This window comes from Peromyscus leucopus, chromosome 10 (assembly GCF_004664715.2).
Source record: "Peromyscus leucopus breed LL Stock chromosome 10, UCI_PerLeu_2.1, whole genome shotgun sequence".
Classification (NCBI taxonomy): Eukaryota; Metazoa; Chordata; class Mammalia; order Rodentia; family Cricetidae; genus Peromyscus; species Peromyscus leucopus.
In genome coordinates, this window is record NC_051071.1 from 54,294,096 (window position 1) to 54,315,835 (window position 21,740).

At 44.5% G+C, this 21,740-nt stretch overlaps 1 protein-coding gene across 15 annotated transcripts in view; it reads left to right on the forward strand.

Annotated features, from left to right (window-relative positions):
• The window catches only part of Limch1 (LIM and calponin homology domains 1), a 320,820-nt gene that overhangs the window by 276,722 nt on the left and 22,358 nt on the right, over window positions 1–21,740 (forward strand). For 14 of the 15 annotated variants that reach the window (XM_037209070.1, XM_028882266.2, XM_037209072.1 and 11 more), the window contains 5 exons: window positions 9,404–9,494; window positions 10,358–10,521; window positions 14,392–14,521; window positions 18,479–18,519; window positions 19,966–20,046. In XM_037209070.1, coding sequence (XP_037064965.1) covers window positions 9,404–9,494; window positions 10,358–10,521; window positions 14,392–14,521; window positions 18,479–18,519; window positions 19,966–20,046 — 507 coding nt within the window. Of the gene's footprint in view, window positions 1–9,403; window positions 9,495–10,357; window positions 10,522–14,391; window positions 14,522–17,747; window positions 18,443–18,478; window positions 18,520–19,965; window positions 20,047–21,740 lie in introns of those variants that run through there. The other variant, XM_037209075.1, reaches the window with a different exon arrangement.

Below are 21,740 nucleotides of genomic sequence, written 5' to 3' on the forward strand. Positions count from 1 at the left end.
CTAGTACTTTAAGCTCTTAAACTTGATAGGAGTTATTCCATGATTCCAATATTTTCTGAGTGGATCTATCTGTCTGTCTGTCTGTCTGTCTATCTATCATATATCTATCTCCTTCCCTCCCTCCCTCCCTAACTCTGTTCATGCATTCATGCATGCATGTATTTGTGTGTGTGTGTGTGTGTGTGTGTGTGTGTGTGTGTGTGTGTGTGTGTGTGAAAAGTTGTTATCTGTACTGTGTGGAACTTTGGCTCATTACTAAAAAGTTCTTCATTTACACTGGTTACTTAAGATTCTAAAACTTGCTGGGCAGTGGTGGCACACGCCTTTAATCCCAGCACTCAGGAGGCAGAGGCAGGTGGATCTCTGTGATTTTGAAGCCAACCTGGTCTATAGAGTGAGTTCCAGGACAACCAGGGCTACACAGAGAAACTGTGAATCAAAAAACAAACAAAAATTCTAAAACCTCTCCACTCAAGCATGTTATCCCAGAAGTCATCTTAAAGGAATCCCTTCCCAAGAGCTAGTCATGCCTGTATCCCAATATTTAGGAAGCTTATTCAGGAGGATTATTGCAAGTTCGAGGCCACACATAGCCCACATTGTAAGTTCTTGGTCAGCTAGGGAAAGAGTGAAACACCATCCATAAATTAATACATAATTGTTTTTTGTTTAAAGAAGAATCAGAGGCCAGGCAGTGGTGGTACACACCTTTAATCCCAGTACTCAGAAGGCAGAGGCAGGCAGATTTCTGTAAATTCGAGGCCAGCCTGGTCTACAGAGTGAGTTCCAGGAAAGGCACAAAGCTACACAAAAAAAAAACCCTGTCTCGAGAAAAAAAGAAAGAAAGAAAGAAAGAAAGAAAGAAAGAAAGAAAGAAAGAAAGAAAGAAAGAAAGAAAGAAAGAGAGAAGAATCAGGTTTTTTTTTCCAGAAATCTTACTCTTTTATTTACTTCCTTCTCTGTTATTCCAAAAAAGCAAGCTGTTATAATCACATTGAAGACGTGAAATTAATTGATCCTAGTGGAGAATGGTGGCCGTCTTGAGACAGAATGCTATATTTCCATGCCTCCTGAGGATTAGTACTGGGTTGGACTTGACTTTTTTGTTTCTAACTCATTTTCCCAGTTCCGTGGGGCTGTCAAAAGAATAGTGTTCTTTTTAAATAGTGTCTTTCTTCCAAAAACTGCATTCTCAAACGAGACACCCTCTACAGAGGAGTAGCCTCACCCACCACTAAAATGCCACAGTGACTTCAGGGCAAGTTGGCGCTGTGCAAAGGGCACAGGGGCGGGAGTCGGCAGGAGTGTGACGTCAGAACGTGAGGTGAGCCACAAGGAAGTGAGGCCATGATGCTCCCACTGGGTGCCCTGAAGTGGGAGTGGTAGCCTCCCAGGCTGACATGGGTACTTTTTATGATGACACGTCACCTCTTTCAATTTTCTTCAACTTCCTCTTTCTCATTGGATGCCATTGAGACAATGGTTTTCTCCTTTTATAATTAGATTGGAAGGAAATCTGGATCTGTTCTGATACCTGGGCTGTATCTACCTAGACCATCCCATTTCAGACCCTTCTGGTAGGCTCAGTTGTATAAGAATAGGAATATAATGTTTGCAGAAATGAACTGGAGAAGGGCATCCAACTATATGTAATCAGATGCTCGGTTATAGACTAAGGACACCAGAGGACTGTAAGATGGCAAAGAATGGGTAAAATCAGTATAGAGTAGGTGTGGTCGGGGAATGTGTGTGGGGGGGTGTGGGCTTTGACTTTGAAGCCTGACCTTCAGCGTGGATATTCACATCGAATTAGAGGAAAGATGTGGCTGTTCCACATAATGGGAATATTAGAATCAGAGGGCCCAAGAGGGATACCAGGTAGTGCTAGAGACTAGCTGCTATCCTGTTCTAGACTGAGAGATTGATTCCCCTCCCTCCCTGTTACTTGTGAGATCTTTCAGAGTTTAGTTCATTTCTGTATCTCTGTTAGAAGCCAAGTAAAAAAAAGCTAGCCCCTTGCATTTTAAAATGCTGGCTTCTGTTAGAAAACCATGTCATAGCACACATGCAGGTTCCTAGACCACAGGATTGGAAAGGAAACTTAGAAGTCTTCCTAGTGGAGATTAATCTATCCTGTGTTTAGTAGCCTATATTGAAAGACATGCTTTTGTCTTCACGATGTTTAATACTGATTGTCAACTTGATAGATCCTACGATCACCTAGGAGACAGGCCTCTGAACATGTCTACATTGGGTTAACTGAGGTAGGACGACCCCCTCTAAATGTGGATGGCACCATTGTATAGAACTGACTGAAAAGGAGAAAGGGAGCTGAGCACCAGCGTTCATCTCTGTTTTCTGACTGTGGATGCCATGTGACCGGCTGCCTCAGACTCCTGCTGCCCTGACTTGCCGCCATGACAGACTGTATCCCCTTGAACTATGAGCCAAAAGAAACTCTCCCTCCCTTAACTTGCTTTTGCTGTGTATTTTTATCACAAGAGAAATAACTGAGATAGTCTCCCTCAAAGCTGTCTCCATGGTGGTGGCTGTGTTATTTGTTTTTTGTCCAATAGCCATTTATACTTCAATTAGAATCTCTTCCATGCTTGGTGGTCTGACAATGATCCTTTCCTGAAATACCCTAAGAACACCGTGTGTTAGGCTAGACTCTACTGAACACATGCAAGTGTCTGACCTTGGCCTGTATTTAGAAGGAAGTTAGTAGACTAGCACTGCATACACTAATACATGTCAGATGGTTATTGTGAGAATGCACATCTGCCACGCACTTAGCATAATGCCAAGGCGACTTGTAGACCACGGGTGCCCTTAGTTTTGATATTGCCATACAGCAAATGCAAGGTAAAATAGTACTTTCTGCCCCCAGAAACCCCAAATCGGGAGAATTTACATAAGATCACAAAATTACTGTTTGGAGCAGATGTGAATTTCACATGCATGAGGTGAATTCCTTGTCATCTCCCAGCTGCTCATGTCGATCATTCCAGTCCATTCTCTGAAAACCAGGCAGCTGTGAACAGTTCTTTCCAGAAGACTCCATCGCTGGTAACTCTCCGTTCTTCCTTTGGCTCTTTCTGTTTCTGCTGTGGTGTTCCCCTGTCTCGGCTCCCTTGTGCCACCTGAGCTCCCAAGATTCCCCTCTGCAGACAGGAGTGACCTTTCTGTCACTCCATTCCCTGAAGGGCTGACCAGATCCCTGTCACACACTCACTCATCCCAAATGATGGTGGCAGTTTGGCTCCTGGGTATCTCAAGCACTCCCCCAGCTTTTCTCAAACTGAGTGATGAGGTGGGTCTGTGTTCCCCATCTTGAAAAAGCTTGTGGCCTTCCTCAAAAAAAAAAAAAAAAAAGTCAGCGCTTTCCTTCTGTTTTCTGGTCCAGGGGAACAATCGGATCTTTCTTGCTCCGGTCTGCTTTGCCGTGAGAGCAAGGCAAAGGCATCTGAGTAGGCGCTGTTTGCCTCAAAGCTCGAACCAACTGCAGATTCCTTTCGGATGTCAAATGTTGACAGGCAGTTCTTCATAAAGTGTTTTTCTCCAACTAGAAGTAAGCGTGAGGCTGATAGATGAGTGCTTTTGAAAAAAAAAAATCTATTAAGTATTCTCTTAATACTTTTACAGAGAAGCTTAGCAGTGTCGAGAAGATGTACATCAGAGGAAGTAAATTCAAGCTGGCCCAGCTCCAGTGGTTTGAAAAGCAGGTTATAAATAGCACAGTCCCAATGCATGTATGTATGTAGCATTTAAAGTCTGCAGAAGCTGGTCTCCTGTCTTGCTTCTTCTCCGTCCAGTGGTGACAGATTCTTAATGGCCCAAAAGTAGAAGGAGAATCATAGGCACAGCACACGTGGCACTGGCTCATGATGCCAGGACGCAAATACACTGGTTTTCCAGGCTCACGTCCAATTATTCAAGACCGGAGCCAGAAAAAACTCTCACCGTCCCAGAATAGTCTCTTGAGAAGGTCCTTGGACATCACCATGGAGGTCAAGAGATGCTCTGGAGCTTAGGTCTCAGCCTGGATCTTACCCTTCCACCTCACAGTCGCCATCCCTTAGATTGCTCTTTGCCAGTCTGACAAGGCTGAGGTCCCGAGGAGCAGCCCGGTAGCCAGGTAGATTTTTGTGGCTAAGCCATGTGATTCTGAAGCCAGGAAGCCACCACCTCCTGCCTGAGGTCTTGGGGCCGAGTTGGGCAGTGAGGCTAGCTTGGATGGGTTCTTGCCTAAGGGGAAGCCGACTCCTGGCTTCGTCCCGTGCAAACTGTTCTGGGCGCTCATTCATTCCCATCCAGCCCTCTGTTTGTGTTGGTTTGTTTTCGTCCTTAAGAAGTGTTACCGGCTGGAGGAGGGAAGACCTCTCTTCTGAGCTGTAACCAAGGGAAAGCCCGAGTCAGAAGGCACATTTGCCAGCAAGGATGTGTTTCTGAAGCAAACCTCTGATTCTATCAGGGCTGGTTAAGACTGCCAACTTTGAACTCATTTCCTTGGATGTAATGCCATTAGTACAGAAATAACAAGCATTCAGGATGGAGAAGCCAGACCTGAGTTAATTAAACCAGCTTTGGGAATTTCCCTTCATTACAGATAGTCTTTGTATGTTGCGGAATGCAGAAAACTTTATAGAAAAAAATGTAAGGTGTCCATTACATTACCACTGTTAAGTTCATTTTTTAGAATAGCTTAAAAATAGCTTTTTCTTTTTCTTGGTACATATAAAGAGTTCTTAAGCTGAGTTATAGCTTCTTTTTTCTCTCAATTTTCCCTGAATATTTTGCTAGTGATAACTTGATTTGGGTGTATACTATGCATTTAAACCTAGCTTTTGAGCATGGATTGCATAGTTGATGCATTTATTTAGAAAGCATTCATTTTCCTGATAGGGGCTGTGTGTCCACCCTTGCCACCCTGAACCCAGGGATGGCTTGCTGGCCAGGGGCAGTATGGTCTTGGCTTCTCTGAGAAGAGGAGCTGACCAAACCGCCTTCTGCTCTGAAGGAGTCCAGCCAGTCCTAACCTTTTCCTGAATAATGAGCGGAGGTAGAGGAAAGAGCAGGATTAGAAATGGCAGTTTGAATTGTTTTTACAGTGAACTTGAAAGTCTTGAGTATTTAGTTACTTCTATTGGATCAAACACTAAATGCTGGGAGACCATGATGGTAAGTATGACTCTAAAGCCGGATGGTAGCATGGGGAGGTCATTAGCGCAGCTCAGAGCTCCTGCCTCTCCTGCCTGGCACTGGTACCCTGGCAAGCCACTTCCCTCAGCCTGTGTAAAGAGAACCATGTTGATGCTGCCCTTAAGTTCACCCTGATGGGTCAGTGACCTCATCCATATCAGGTAACTCAGTGGCACTGAAACCTGCTAAATGAGGTCAATATTGATCATGGTAACTGTATTACAGCCATTATTGAACCACAGTGAACAGCAGAATGTCAGGGTGGTTCTTGACCATCATTTCAGGGTGGTGTTGAACTGTATAGAAATACTTCAGCAATCTGAGAACTCTCAAAGGTAGGTCTGTTAGTCATGCATAACTAAAATATTACTGGAACGTGATATGCCAGTTACATAACCCTGGTTGAAGTAGTTAATGCTGGTGGATCTTGTCCTGTTTGCATTATGCATTATGGCAGACAGGCTTCGGGAATGCTCTCATTTCATTGAGTTCAAGTGGCGCCCTTTCTGTGTTTTAACGTCTACAAATCAAGACTACTCTTGTAATCTGTAGTGTGCCATGCTTAGCAGTGTGCTTTCGTTCTTAGGAGTGCCTGAAATAGTACCGCTTGAACTGGAGGGCATCTTAGATCGCAGAAAATATGTTCATCTCTTTGTTCATTTCAGTCTCTGGGCCCTGTGAGTAGTTACTCAGTTCTAGACGTTGGAAACATGAGTGTTCTCAAGAGGCTCCTTCATCAGTATTTAGCTGCAAATTTGTTTTCCAGCCTTAGATAGTTTTCTGTAATTTTGTCCATTAGGAGAAGGAAGCCAAGGATCAGTAGTCCTGCCAGCATTTTGTATATTAACATCATAAAGCAAAAATACCACCTGGTAGTAATGTTTCTGTTTGTATCAGAGTGAACTTCAAAGATAAAGTCTAGCTTATTCTTTTACAGCATTGAGCTGGTTGTTCTTCAGTGATTCCTGTAAATACGAGTGTACACACACACACACACACACACACACACACACACGCACGCACGCACGCACGCACGCACGCACGCACGCACGCATGCACGCACAGAACCTCAATATAATAAAAGAGATTTTTGGTCTGGTTATTTTTATTCATTATATTTCTTCCTTTGTTCCTTTTTGTTGTTACTGTTTTTGTTTTTCAAGACAGGGTTTCTCTGTGTAGCCCTGGCTGTCCTGGGTCTCACTCTGGCTGGCCGCAAACTCACAGAGATCCCCCTGCCTCTGCCTCTTAGTGCTGAGACTAAAGGCATGCTCCGCCCTCATTCATGTGCCACTCTGCTCATTCATTTATTTTTAAAGGGATTCAATTCAAGCTTGTTGGTATGATTAAATATATTAAAATCCATTAAATAATATCAATGTGGTTATTTTCTGACTGTATTTTTCTTATTGGCAGTATGTTTGGGGAATGTTTGTTTCTCTTTCTTTCTTTCTTTTTATTTATTTGTTATTTTTGTGTGATACTGAGGATCAAATCCAGAGCCTTGTACATGCTATACAAGCATTCTACCATCTATCTACACCCCTAGTCCTTTTCAGTTTTTCTTGTGATAGGGTGTCACTAATTTGCCTATGCTGGGCTTGAACTTGTGATCCTGACTCAGCCTCTGCAATGGCTGAGATTACAAGGGTTTTTAAAGCCAGCATCACCGGGTGGTGGATCTCTGTGAGTTCGAGGCCAGCCTGGTCTACAAAGCGAGTTCCAGGACAGGCTCCAAAGCCACACAGAGAAACCCTGTCTCAAAAAAAAAAAAAAAAAAAAAAAAAAAAAAAAGCCAGCCTCAAGACATAAGCTTAGTCTCAACTGTTTGAGAGGCTGAGGCAGGAGGACTGCAGGGTCTTTCTGGATACAGAGTGAGTTCGAAGATGGCCTGCGCAAATGATCAAGACCCTGACTTGAACTGTAAGAAAGAGCTAGGAACAGGGTGTGGTTCAGTGGTAGTGTTTGACTTGTGGGTAGGAATCTCTGTTGAGTCCTCAGTACTGGAAAAGAAAAAAACTACATTTTTAACTTGATATATGATTATCCATCACTAGAAAATTCCAATCTAGCCGGGCGGTGATGGCGCACGCCTTTAATCCCAGCACTTGGGAGGCAGAGCCAGGCGGATCTCTGTGAGTTCGAGGCCAGCCTGGTCTCCAAAGCAAGTTCCAGGAAAGGCGCAAAGCTACACAGAGAAACCCTGTCTTGAAAAACCAAAAAAAAAAAAAAAAAAAAAAAAAAAGAAAGAAAAGGAAAGAAAAGAAAAGAAAATTCCAATCTAATTATGAGTATTTCCAAGTATTTCACACTCCAAAAACAAAAACAAAAAAAACACGTTTTTGTCCACTAGATAGTGTTAAAGTCTTTTAGAAGCTTGAAAGGTTTTGCTTTAAAATTCCTTTATTTAATATTTTAAAAGTTTTACATTTATTTTGTGTGTGCATATTTATGGATAATGTGTGTATCTGTGGGTGTGTATATGCCTGTATGAGGGCACAGTGTGCCACGGTGTGCCTGTGGATGTCAGAGGACAACTTAAGGGACTTGATTTTCTCTTTAGAGGTATTTTATGAAGAATTTAATAATGCCTCTCCTGAAAACCAATATTAGCTCTTGTCTCAAAACCCTTTAAAGTTTATGAAATGTTTTATACACACTAAAATTTCAACTTTAGTCTTTTACATAAAACTTCTGCTAAAAATAATAATAATAATAATAAAGGAGTCGTTGACTTACACTCTTTGGCGCAAGCGTTCCTCCAGATACATCTGGTCTAACCTTCCGCTTATTTTCATCGAGCAACTGAGACAGGAAAGAAGGAGATAGTGTGGAATGTCAGGATGGTTTTCTGATCGTCCAGCATTTATAATATACGAAAGAATAAAGAAATGGAAAGGTCATCCCCACATGTACGCACATTTACAAATAAGCACTATTGACATTTTCTGTTTCCTTGCAGTTCTGTTTCTGTTTTTATTGTTTTAGTTTTTGTTATGACACTTCCATCCATACCCTGTCCGTTGCTCTCATTCATCCTCTCCTGCTGCTGCTATCTGCTGCCTCTCCCTGCTGCCGCTGCTGTTCCATGTTAGTCTTCTTTTGCTTTTATCACACACACACACACACACACACACACACACACTTATGTCGTGTGTGTGTGTGTGTATATATATATGAGTATAAATGTATGCACATTGTACATTTTAATACGTGTACTAACAGGTACATTTATATGTACGTAAGCATATGCACAATCTTATATATGTAGACATGCTATGTATATATGAACTTTAAATGTTTTAACTTCACATTGAATAACAGTTTTCACACATCACTACTGTATAGCATGTTTGTTTGTTTGTTTGTTTTGCAGCGCTTGGGCTCAAACAAATCCACAGCCTCACGAACACTAGGCAAGCCCTCTCCCACTGAGCAGTGTCCACAGCCTGCTCAACATCTTATGTTCAGTGACCAAGTGGTCCCTCCCTTCATAGTCCTGAGTGATTCGTTCTGCTGTTGCCCATCTGATGAACGTTCAGGTTGGCTGTGCAGTGGACGTTGTAAAAAGCACACAGCTGACAGCTGGAAAGCATGGCTGTGAGAGGGTACTTGACCGTGGCGTGGCCGGTGCCTGGCATCCGTGCCAAGGGGTCCCCTTAGTGGAAGACGGAGGGAAGAAAAACTAACCTTAGTTCCCAGCTGTCGGGACAAAAGGACAGAAATGGCTGTAAAAACTCCCGAGAGCTTCGAGGATAAAACCTACAGTGTTAAGAGCAGGCACAGGCAGCTCTGCCCAGGCCAGCCAACTGTGAGGTTTATCCTTTAAACATCAAAACAAAATCCCCTCCGCTGGTGAGAGGACCTGCAGCCAGCTTGAAAGGCATTCTGGAGCGAGCCGATGGTAACTTGGATTTATGAGATTAGGTGGTAAGACAGGGAAGTGAGGATGTATGTGTAAGGGGAGGGCGGGGACAGTGGCATGCTGGTGCCCACCAGTTCACGCTCACAGACACCTCCTTCCAACAAAATAGATCTCCAACATAGAGCTGCTTGGACACAGAAGACAGTTTTTGTGGGCGGCCCACCTTGTTGGCCTGAAAATTGTTATTGAGGAGATAGGGAAAAAAAAGTTCTTTGCTTTTCAGAACTTTCAAGGGTCTGGTTTATTCAGGGGAGGGGAAAAAAAAATCTTTTTCAGGCAGCCTCTGATGAAGCTGAGTCAAATGGCCAGGAGGATGAGAACGGTGATGGGAAGTCGGGGACACAGGACGTGGAGCCGTCCTCAGCAGGTCTGTTTCATGGCATGCTGGTTTTCAGGTAAAACCTGGTACCTTGGGATAGAAGCACGCGGGGTTTCTCCTACTAAACGGCAGGGGCTCGTCAGGCTCTGTGGTGGTGCTGCCACCTAGAGGCTCTGGGGAGAAATGCTCACTACGGCATTTGGTGCTGCCACCTAGAGGCTCTGGGGAGAAATGCTCACTACGGCATTAACATTGCTATAAAAATAGGAACTCGGGCTTTGGGTTTTGGGGTTTTTGTTGTTCGTTTTTTGTACTCTGATATTTTTTTTCCTCAAAGTATGTCTTCATGCTTATTAAAAATTACCTGACTCCTTTATAGAAATAATTCAAACACCGAGTTGTCCTAGTCACTTTGTAGTAGTCCCTGTGATAAACACCAACTTGGGGAGGAAAGTGTTCATCTTGGAACTCCCAGATCACAGTCCATCCATGGAAGGAGGTCAGGGCAAGAGCGCAAGTCGGGACCATGGAGGCAGGAATCAAAGCAGAGACCGTGGAGGAACATTGCTTGCCTGGTGGGAGCTATAGAGAAAGACACGTCATGTCAGCCTCTAGCCTCCGGGCAAGGACAGCAGCTCACACAGCAAGGGAAAGTTAGCTTGTCACCCAGTCACACGGACAGACGGGTCTGTGGACATTCCGCCCCACTGTCATTAAATATTTGGTGTTACGCGGTTCTCAGATGTGAATCGTGACTGCTCAGAACGGTCTTAGATAGTCGGGCAGTTGGATGGGAATCCTGCCATCCCCGGCCCTTTGCTTGTCACCAGGAGGGAGGGCTCTGATGAAATGGCCACGGCGACTTTGAAGGAAAGTGATCCTTTGTATGGTTTCCTTTTCCTTCCCTCCAGAGCCACGGCATTTCACCACAACTGTGACCCGATGCAGCCCGACAGTGGCCTTTGTGGAGTTTTCCTCCAGCCCGCAGAGGAAGGATGAGGTACCAGAAGAGCAGGACCAGAAGAAGCCAGAAGATGACATGAGCGGGAAGGTGGAGTTGGTGCTGTCACAGAAGGTGAGGGCACGGCGGAGCGCAGGGTTCAACCCACAGGTTAACATGGCTTCCGGGGCGGCCAGCAGTCCTGAGGACTGACATTCTCACCTGACCTTCTCCCTGTCTTCAATCTATATTTCTTTCTCAAAACTACACTGCATGTTCATCGTTAAACATTACACACACACACACACACACACACACACACACACTCCCATACGTTGTAAAAAGACACCATGACCAAGGCAACTTATAAAAGAAAGCATTTAGTTGGGGGCTTGCCTATAGTTTCAGAGGATGAGTCCATTCTCATCATGGTGGGAAGTGTGTCGTCAGACAGGCAGGCATGGTGCTGGAGCAGTAGCTAAGAGCTTGTATCTGATCCACAAGCAGGAAGCAGAGAGAGAGAGACAGACAGACAGATAGACAGACAGACACAGGGAGAGAGTGGGCCTGGTATGGGCTTTTGAAACCTCAAAGCCTGCCCCAAGTGACACACCTCCAATAAGGCCACACCACCTAATCTTTCTCTAAATCATTCCACAGACTAAGGAAAAAGCGTTCAAATATATGAGCCAATAGGGGCCATTCTCATTCAAACCATCAGTGTCTATGGAGAGAGAGAGAGAAAGAAAGGGAGAGACATTTGCATTACGGTTATATCGAATACCATAGTAAATATAAACACATTTGTTAAATGTACAGACAACAGACTGAGGGAGGGGCAGATAACTGAAGCATGCCATTCTGTATTCTGTACTTTCGGCATTTACAATTCTCATTTAGTTTTCAAGATACTTTTATTTAAACGTGATCATGTTGTAGAATCCTTTTAAAGTTAGGCTTTCACTTGCTGTGGATGGACTTGCTGGTTTGTTTCCTAACGTGACATCTTACTAAATATTCTCTTTCCATTGTCTATCTACTTCTCAGCAATGGTATGTCTGATACCCCTGGATTCGAGTATCAAGAAACTTAGGATGTCATGGGCTTTGAAGTCTTGCTCTTAATTAAATGTAGTTCGTGTTTAGAGTCTTATTTATATTAGTTGGGTTTGTTTTTAAATGCCAGATCTAAAAACTCTTCACGTTTGTCTCAGTTTTTGATTTCTAAAGAATTTTAAAACTAAAGAGTGCTTTCCAGACCAAATAGACACTCTCTGGAACATGGCCCTGACCTCCGTGAAAGCTCCTAGAGAATCCTCATGATCACCTAGGGGGACCAGGCCGTGTATGGTAGTCAAATTATTAGCAGTGTTCCACCATTGAAAATCAGCCTAACTACATACAGATTTGACCTTAAAGTGAAAATTGTACCACTTAGTTCCATTTCATACATCATTTACTCAGGCACATCAACTGGGCACCTACAATGTGCCAAGTACCGTATTAGACACTGGGTATTTCATAGGGAACAGGACACAGCACCTAGCCTCACAGAACTGTCCTTGGAAGAGCCTCTAAAATGCCTGTAATCTGATGTGAGTATTTCAGACCTCAGCTAGTCCCCGTTTTTATACAGAGAGAATTACTGAGCTGTCTGGAGGTCTGCAGAGAAAAATTGAATCATGGGTCTCACAGCAGAGTGGGACAGGCAGGGTTTGCGTCTCTTTGCCAAGTGTACCTTATCTCCCATGTGTTTGTAATCATGATTTACTTATTACTCCAAACTTAGCACTTCATGCAATGCTAACCTGAAAGGAAAACCTTGTAACATTCCTGGAATTTAGGACTAACCAAACACAGTGACCGCCATAACTTAGTGTATTCCTGGCTAATGCTCACCTGGGTCCCCTCATCAGTGTGAGCCATCTTTGGACTGCCAGTTTCATGTCCAACCACTGTGGTTAAACACACGCACGCACGCACACACACACATGCACACACGCACGCACGCACGCACGCACGCACGCATGCACACACTCACTCAGGGGTTCTCAGGTTGTTTATCTGTTTTGTTTTTCTATCACGAACCTTTTGTCTATTTAGTAAACACGAGTCTCAGAATCATATTTTTAAAGTATAAAATATCCAGGATTCCCAGGTCATCCTTGGTATCAAATGCTACTATGTCCACAGCTCTAGAATTCTATGCTGTTGACCGCAGGTTCAGAAGTCCTGATGGTTGGTTAGCAAATGGAATGATGGCCTCTGGGGCCACGCTTTGCCCACCCGCCCTCTCTGTGGCCCCCTCCCCCTGCTCTCTTGGTCTTAGATAATGATGAGCACCATGCTTCCGACAGCCTTTGATTTTCTGATTTCACTTGGGGATGTTACCTTTGCAAAAGCAAAGCACCAGGCTGACACTTCTGCTGTGTGTAACTCTTCGGTTCGTGACCAGTTCTCCTCTGAACCTCTTCTTTTCAGTCTGCACCACGCAGGAAGTAGTGTCTGTGAGCTTAAGACTGGAGGGTTGTGAGGCCTAGGGAGGTGGCTCGGTGGTTAAGAGCACTGAGCGCTGTCTCCAGCACCCACATCGGATGGGTCACAGCCAACCAAAATTCCATCTCTGGGAGACCCAGTACCTCTGGCCTTGGTGCATATCTCTTGCACTCATATGCACATAACATATCTCTCTCTCTCTATCTCTCTCTCTCTCTCTCTCTCTCTCTCTCTCTCTCTCTCTCTCACACACACACACACACACACACACACACACACACACAGAGTTATAAGTAAAAAATAAGTATTTAGAAAGGTAAAAGACTAGCATGCTGTGAACTTTGGCAAAACCAGACCTCCAATATCTGCTCTACGTTGAATGCTGAAGTCTGACAGCTAGCTGCTTGACCACAGCAACACTGACCGAAGTGACTGACTATGTTTTCTTCAAGGTTCTCCTAGGAGCGTGTGTATTCTTAATAAAGAGAAGAAATAAACGTTGCACAGCCTGAGGTCACAGGCTGTCACACTAAGCATGGCGTGCAGCTACCAGCCAGAGATGAAATCAGAGTTCAGTCCTGTGAGAGACAGCAAGAACCTAACCCCATACAGCTGCACTCTACATTCAGATTCAGAAGTCGGGGGCTCTCCTCTGGGGCACGGTGGAAATGGCTGGCAGTCTGTCTCTAGGAGTAAATTGATGGGCAGCATTGAGACAGCAAGAGGGCGCTTCCACTAAGGGGCGTTCGACCAGGAAGAAACAAATACAATTAAAGGGCAGTGATACAAAAAATCCTAGAGCGAAAAATGACAATTGTTAAAGCCTATGATTTTAGAACCATTTACCATAAGGACAAGTCATCTAATGTGCCTCAAAAACTGTAAGGACACCCCTGTGCTGGCACTGTGTGATACTAGCCGTTATGGGCAATGCATCTTTGTCAACGGGCAAAGTGTACGTATGTTGCTTAACTTTGTAGGAGGGTGGAATACTGTCTTCAGAATAATGTCCATTAAACGTGGATTACTATGATACTCAGCCTTACAGCAAAGATGGTCTTCACCATCTTCTGTAGAATATTTCATCAGCAGGTTGTAATGCCAGGAGTTGAAGCCGTGAGTGGTGGTGCACACCTTTAATCCCAGCACTCAGAAGGCAGAGCCAGGTAGATCGTTCAAGGCTAGCCTGATTTACAGAGCAAGTTACAGCCAGGGCTTCACAGTAAGACCCTGTCCCCCAAAAAGAGAAGGAAGTGTGGGGGCTCCAAATGTCTTCTGAGGCTGAAGAAAGGGGATCACCACATTTTTATGCCCTTATGTAATTTCTAAGAAAAATCGATCACTCTATTGATTCAGAAAAGTGTGATAAGTCATTAGGGAAGGAAAAATTCTATTGTAAAATTAAATGTTTTTGCTTACTGGCTTGTTTAAATAGTCACAGTGTAACAATGATCTGTGAGGTAAGTGCTGGACAGTCTTTCTAATGTTTGTGTCTCCTGCTGTGGTCCAGGTGGTAAAGCCAAAATCCCCAGAACCAGAAGCAACCTTGACGTTTCCATTTCTCGACAAAATGCCTGAAACCAACCAACTGCATTTGCCTGAAACCAACCAACTGCATTTGCCAAATCTCAGTTCTCAAGGTAAGGGCGGGGTGCTCTCTTAGATCTTCATAGTCTGCCGGGCCCACCTGTGGGAAAATGCACTTCATACGGAAAGCAGGTTGCATCCTTCATGTGACGTTCCTGTAGCCATAGTCTCCGCCAGAGTTTGCGAATGGAGAATTTCAGATTGGAAAGCTGGGATGCATTTTCCCTTTGACAACAGGACCCTGGCCATGAAGCCCACCTTGTCAGCTAGGCATTATGGGTACAACAGGGCCTGACTAGGTACTGAGACCTTCCAACTTGTTTTGTCTTGGCTCCAAAACATGACAAGATAATTAAAAATAAAAACTCAACTTGTTTTTCAAAAAGTTTATCTCTTAATATTATTTATATAAACTTTATTGTTAATTCCAGTCTTTATAAAATACTCATTTAATATAAACTTTGGGGAAGGTGAAAATTTTTTGTTCTATAATAAGTCTTGGGTGTACACAATGATTAGTGTAGTTACTCATTCAAAATTTTACTCTTTTAAAAAATTCTTCATGGCCAGGCGGTGGTGGCGCCACCTTTAATCCCAGCACTGAGGAGGCAGAGGCAGGTGGACCTCTGAGTTCAAGGCCAGCCTGGTCTACAGAGCAAGTTTCAGGATAGCCAAGGTGATAGAGAGAAACACTGTCTCAAAACAACACAAACAAATAAAATTCTTCATAATAAGAAAATTTAGAAAGATGGCTCAGAGGTTAAGAGTACTTGCTGCTCTTACAGAGGTCCTAAGTTCAATTCCCAGCAACCACCTGGTGGCTTACAACCATCTATAATGAGATCTGGTACCCTCCTCTGGCATGTAGGCAGAACACTGTATGCATAATAAATAAATAAATAAATAAATAAATCTTTTTTTTAAAAAAAGGAAAATTTAATATTTTCAAAAATGAAAAGTAAAATGCATGAAACATTTCAATGGGAGGTAGGCTCATAAGGCTCCACGTAACTCTTTGTTGACATTTTTCTCCAGTATTTGTAGATCTGATCTGTCAGGGACGATGGTATGACATCATTATTTATGGTTTATCATCGCTTTTCTTTTAAAGAGTGAGAAGCTATTTGGGGTCACCATTAACACCATCTGAGTTGGTCTCCATTAACTTTTGCTGGTCATTTGGGGAGCCATATACAAAACAAGGAGCATTTGGTAGGAAACTAAGAGGTACACATACTAAAGCATTAGTCTCTTAACATAGAGGCAAATTCAGTACCACCACCAAAGCATGTGACCCAAATCTTTCAGCGGTACAGTCCTGAAAATAATTAATAAAAATAAAACTCACAACTGGGTCAACCAGTTGGCCATATGTAGATATTGTAATTATGTTCCATTTCTAGCACTTTGTAACTATGTAAATAAGAAATATAGTTAGGATAAACATGTAAGTCTTATCAATTAGTCTTGATGGCTTATATTTATACTTGTCATCCCCCATTAAACACAAGGCATTCTGGTGTTGAGAAACTGCTATTGAAGTAAAGAACTTTACTTCATGCTTTATCCGAGTTGAATAATTTAAAAAATAAAAATGCATGGCATTGGAGTCTTTTAAAGGTCATTCTTCATTTAGCAGGCAAAATCCACTTGTTCTGTTGTGACATGTGGATCAGGAACTCTGTGATCTTTAAGTGTAGCACTGGAGATAGAACACCTGGGTTTAAATTCTCGCTCATCGAGTTCTTAGCTGCATAGTTTTCCCCTTCCGGTTTTCCCTATGGGCTTAACTATCACCTGTCCAGTAGAAATAACCATACACTGGTTTTTAAGAGAATTGGATTAAGCGATTATAGAATTATAGCAGTAAGAGTGGGAGTATAGAGTCAAGTGCTAGGAAGAAATAATAAACTCTTATGGAATGCTTTCCAAAAAAAAAAAAAAAGAGGAAGAGGAGGAGGAAGAGGAGGGGAGAGGAAGAAGAAGAGGAAGAGGAGGAGGAGGAGGAAAATAAAAGCATCAACAGGACAGCGACACAGCTTGAAGCAATAGTTCTCAAACCTGAGTGTGCGCCTGAGCCTGCCGGGCTGGGGCCAAAACCCGGTCTGGTTCCGTAGATCTGGCCAGAGGCTCTCTGTCTGTACTTCAGCAAGACCACATGTCCAGGTGATGTGGCTGCCCAGGAATCCAACCCGGAAGCCACTGACTTGAAGTATTTATTTCAATGGTGCCTCAGAGACATTGCTGATGGATAGGAAACTGGCTGTAGTGCTTATTTAGACTCCGCAGAGTACAGGTCTTTCTGGAAGCCGGAGGCCTCTAATAATGTAACCTTTGAAGACATGATTGTCTTTGGAGTGTGGTGGGAGAAGTCCTGGGTTATGACCCAGATATGAGAACTTGGTCCACACTGAAGCGGCTAGCATGAATTCCAGCATCCAGTCCAAAGGAACCAGAAGCCCCGGGGCCACACCTCATAAATTCTCTCTCCCCCAGAAATTGGGGTCTTCCCAAATTCTTTAAAGTCATCTATTTATAGATGCTCACAGGCCACTGCAGATCTGCCTGTCAACCCAAATAAGATTCCACAGGCGCCCCCAGGCACACACATGCGTATCAGTACAGTCTTTCAACGCTGTGGAAACATTCATAAAATACACTTAAAGCTGACAGATTGCCTTGATCCAACTCTCTGGGAACAATCAAGTTATGCCAAAGTTATGTTTCTGTAAAAGACGGGCTTGAATGTGCAGTGTCTGTTGCTCTGAGAACGCAGGTCTCAGAGCCAATGGGTAAGGTGCCAAGTGTTCGCCAGGAGTTCTGTCTGCTTGGTGCATCACAGGCTGTCACAGGCGTGTGCCTGTCTGTGTGCGTGACAGGAAGCCAGCCACAGCATCGCCCCTTCATCAGGTGGGGTGTGGGTAACATCATGACCCCACCACACAATCTCCACCACCCTCTTACACGTTCCTGAAGTTGCTCCTGCACAGCATACTGCTGCGTCATCGTGACCTTTAACCCTTCAAAAATCTCCCCACTACGTATAAGCCTAAAAACTTGCACTCAGCACCCACAACAACAGGAACACAGACTGCCCGGTTCTACTGCCCATCGTCCGTATGGTCAGGTTTGACGTGTATTCCGGTGAGCTGTCTTACGTCCGGTTCCCGGCTCGACTCCGGCTGACCCTTCTTTTTGACGGGTGGGGATGTGTTCTCGGCTCTCACCCCATTGGTTTCATGGATTTCTGTTTATTCTATTTTTCGCCATCCGATCTAGAGATGCCTAGCAGTGCCAGTGTCCCGCTGAGAGTTCAGAACTCTTGGCGACGGTCCCAGTTTTTCTCCCGGTCAGGTAAACGACATACGGGGGTCGCTGCCTTTCTTTTGGGTAAAAATCCATGTTGGGGCAACCGATGGTATCTGTCACTGTCTTCGTCTCCGGCTTCAGATACTTGAGAGAAGAAAGAGGCTTGTTGGTGACACACAGTTAGCAATGAGCTTGCTCTTTGATGTCCACACGGTGCACTCAAATTGGGAGGAAGTTCACAGAACTTTATATTGGTTTCTGAGATGCCAGAGAAGTAGCACCATCCACCTGGCCCTTTACCACCCACGTTCCCCGGGAAAACAAAGATTGGACTCCATGGCCACCAACGCGGTGTTCTCTTGTTAACTGTGTCATTCTCTGGGTAACGTCTCTGTGTGGGACTTCTCCATGCCGGACAGTGGGGTGCCCGCTCCCTTCACCGGAATGCACGGTGTACTAAGCGCCAGCACTAATGGCTTAGTCGTCGCTTCCTAGAGTCTAGCACCTGGCGCTACTTGGTGTGTCCCGCTCCTCATTCCTCTTGGTGACGGGCACACCCTGCCGCGGCGCTCTGCTTTACTGTGATTTCCTAAGGCTGCCGAGGTTCACATAGGAACTACACTGTAGGATCAAAAGACGACCGCGGCCGGAAGCCACGTACACTGACCTCTGTCTTCTCTTCTGTCTTTTGTTCTGTGTAGCGGATTCTCCAAGCAGTGAAAAGTCCCCCGTGACTACACCTGTAAGTAGTCCCTCTTAAAGAACTAAGCCGCGCATTTAGAGTGATTTTAACGTATGTTTGATCTTCTTAAAGAGTGTTCAACCAAAACTGAGATTAAAATTTTTTTTTTTTATTTTGAAACAATTTGATGGTTCCTGGTACCCAAGATTGTAAAGTCATAGATCATCATTATATGAAGTCAATATCCTGCCCTGCCTGGAAACAAAGCACTTATCTCTTTGTATCCTTGAGTCCAGGTTTACTAGCATAGGACACTGGAGGTAGTTTATAAATCCTTAATTAATCTCCCTTGACTGTGCAGTGAGGTGCAAATAGATTTCTTTTAGGGTTATTGTGAGCCTTACTTGAAATTGTCGTACAGTTGCTGCTATACAGTGCCTGATAAGGGGATGATCCCTCCCTCTCCAGTGACCAGTCCACGATGCTTACCGTAGCCAGTACCACCTAGTATCTACTGGCAAATTTGTTCCCTTGGTGGCCATGTAGAATGGACCACTGCTTGTTACCTAGCCTAAGTATCTCCCACCACATTTCAGAACTAGGAACCATATGTGAAAGTTCGATCATACACCCATGCTAGTAACCCCAAGTTTCCTGGAAACTAAACCCCAGAATGACTATAAAGCTGGTATCACCACACACAGCTGAAGAGGATGATGTAAGCCATTGACTTCCAAGGTTGTCAAACTCTTCACGTGCCCCTGGGGGAGGGAGGGGGGAGGAAAAGGCATTGCAGAAAGATGGGCTGCCGTTTCCTGTTTGGGGAAGCAAGAGAATCCGTGGATTCGGATGGGAAATCCAACTGCGTTCTTGTTTGTTCTCAAACATGCTCAAACCTTCTCGAAGGATTTTGTTTGTTCTCAGTGTTGGGTGTGAGTATTGATTATGCTGGCCTCAGGGCTGGGGCTCCCCCGACTCCTCTTACCTCTCCGAGTGACATCAGTCCACTCTGGAGGGAGCTGCCCTGGAAAGCAGTAGTGGTATACAGGCTTTGCTTCCGGTACGGGGTCTCTAGACCTTAGACGGTGCGTTTCTCCTGGTATAAGCACCGTGAGCGTCATGCTCAGGAGCGTGGCTGCTTCTAAACTTCTCATGCTTCTGAGAGAAATGGAGCAAAGCCTTCTCGGTCCTGCGGCTAGTCACTGAGTGTTTCCATGATCCGTAAAGAGGCACCGAGGCACAGAACCAGCCTGGCATTTGGGAATCAATGGAGAGAGAGAGAGAGAGAGAGAGAGAGAGAGAGAGAGAGAGAGAGAGAGAGAGAGAGAGAGAGGAGAGAGAGATTGATTGATTAAGTCTGCCACCAAAGGGAGCATTTGGATATATGAAGATTTGGTCCCTTGGGTACCATGTTGGAGGCTAATTGTCTTCTCTTGTTCTGGCCGGCCCTTGAGGACCTACCTACGTTCTGATCACAGGGTTGTGTTCTTTGTTTTTCCGGAGCAGTTTAAGTTCTGGGCGTGGGACCCGGAAGAGGAGCGGAGGCGGCAGGAGAAATGGCAGCGGGAACAAGAGCGTGTGCTCCAGGTAGGACCCGCCTGCTGCCTTCCCTGTGTTCTGTGACTGCGTGAATGTCTGTTGCATTGAATGGATTTTTAGCACAGGGAACGTGGAATCCAGTTCTCAGAAACTCATGAGTCTCTCGATGCTTTGTGTCCAGGCAACAGAGTCTTGTACCTGATTGTTCCTGAGAATAGGTCCAATGATGAGAAGGAGTAGCGAAAAACATTCACATTGATACTTTAAAAAATGTATCTCTGTGCAGTGATTAAGGGTCAGTCTACCCGGATTTATTACCTCCTTAGCCACCAGTTCCCAGTTCAAGAAACAATGAGAATGAACTACCCAAAAGATAGTCAACAGCACTCAGGTAGAATGAAACTTGCTATCAGTCTAATTCCTTCAACAGAATTTTCACTCCATGTTTCAGTGAAAGCTGATAATGGTCAATCCTAGAAATATTTGGAGAAGAGATGTAACATGCTTCCACTTGCCTCATGCCCAAAGTGACCTAGCGACCTTCAAACCTGGCCTATTTATACACTTGGGGTTTGCCGGGGACACATCTGAATATCCCTCTTTTAGTTGAAGAGGTGAAGGTTCACAGAGGTCAGATTAACCGCCTGATATCACATGGCTGATAGGTGCCGAGCCTGGGCCCAGTCTGTCTGTACAGCTCTAAAACCTATGCCGTTTCCACTGGACACCCGAACGCTCACGTAGAGGAAGTGTAAACCTCATTAAATGGGGTGCTCTGCTAGCATTAGCAAGAACACCGTCTCCAGAAGTCCCCAGGAAAGCTTTGTGCACCTAAGTCATAGCAGCCGCTCTCTGGGGACAACTCAGTGCCTGCCTTCCCCCTCCAGAGAGACACACAGTCCTGTCCTAGCTTTAGACAGCTGACAGTAACCAGTCCGTTCCGACCAGTGTTGGCACGTCTGTGCACAAGCCCATGTCTCCTTTGTCTGCCGTGAGGACACCATTTTCAAGGGGCCAAATCTTATTTCAAATACTGATTTTAATCTTCATATACTCTTATATTTTCCCGGTCAGCTGTTAGGGACTCCCTGCATATTTTTTTAATGTCATTCTTATTCCAAGTGTTTTATTTGCTCTCAGAAATGGTGACAGGTATTACACCATTTCTGAACACAAGGATGGAAGTTTGTAGTCGAAAGGTTTCTCCAGTCTCACCTGGCCCCAAGGTCCCACAGCCACTTAATTAAATAATCATTCAGAGACTTAATATTAATCACCAATTGCATGGCCTATGGCAGGCTTCTTGCTAGCCAGCTCTTATAACTTGACCCATTTCTATTCATCTATAAGTGGCCATGTGGCCATGTGGCTTACCAGTACTTTCACATCTTGCTTCTCCTGGTGGTGCTGGCTTCTCTCCCCTCTGCCTTTCTTCTTCTCTCTCTCCAATTTTCCACCTGGCTATAACCTGACTTGCCATAGGCCAAACGGCTTTATTTATCAACCAATCAGAGCAACACATATTCACAGTGTGTGGAAAGACATCCCATACCAGAAGTTCTCACGCCAACACATTGTAAGGGGTGGTATAAAGACTCTATTGATTCAAGTTACTGTTAGCTGGGCCTGGTACCTCACCTCGTTGCCATGGTGATAAGCAGAGTGCTTCTGCCTCTCAGCTGATGGTTGTCTTGAGCACTTTGGACTTTTTCTGCCCTGTATCTCTTATAAACTTAACAGGA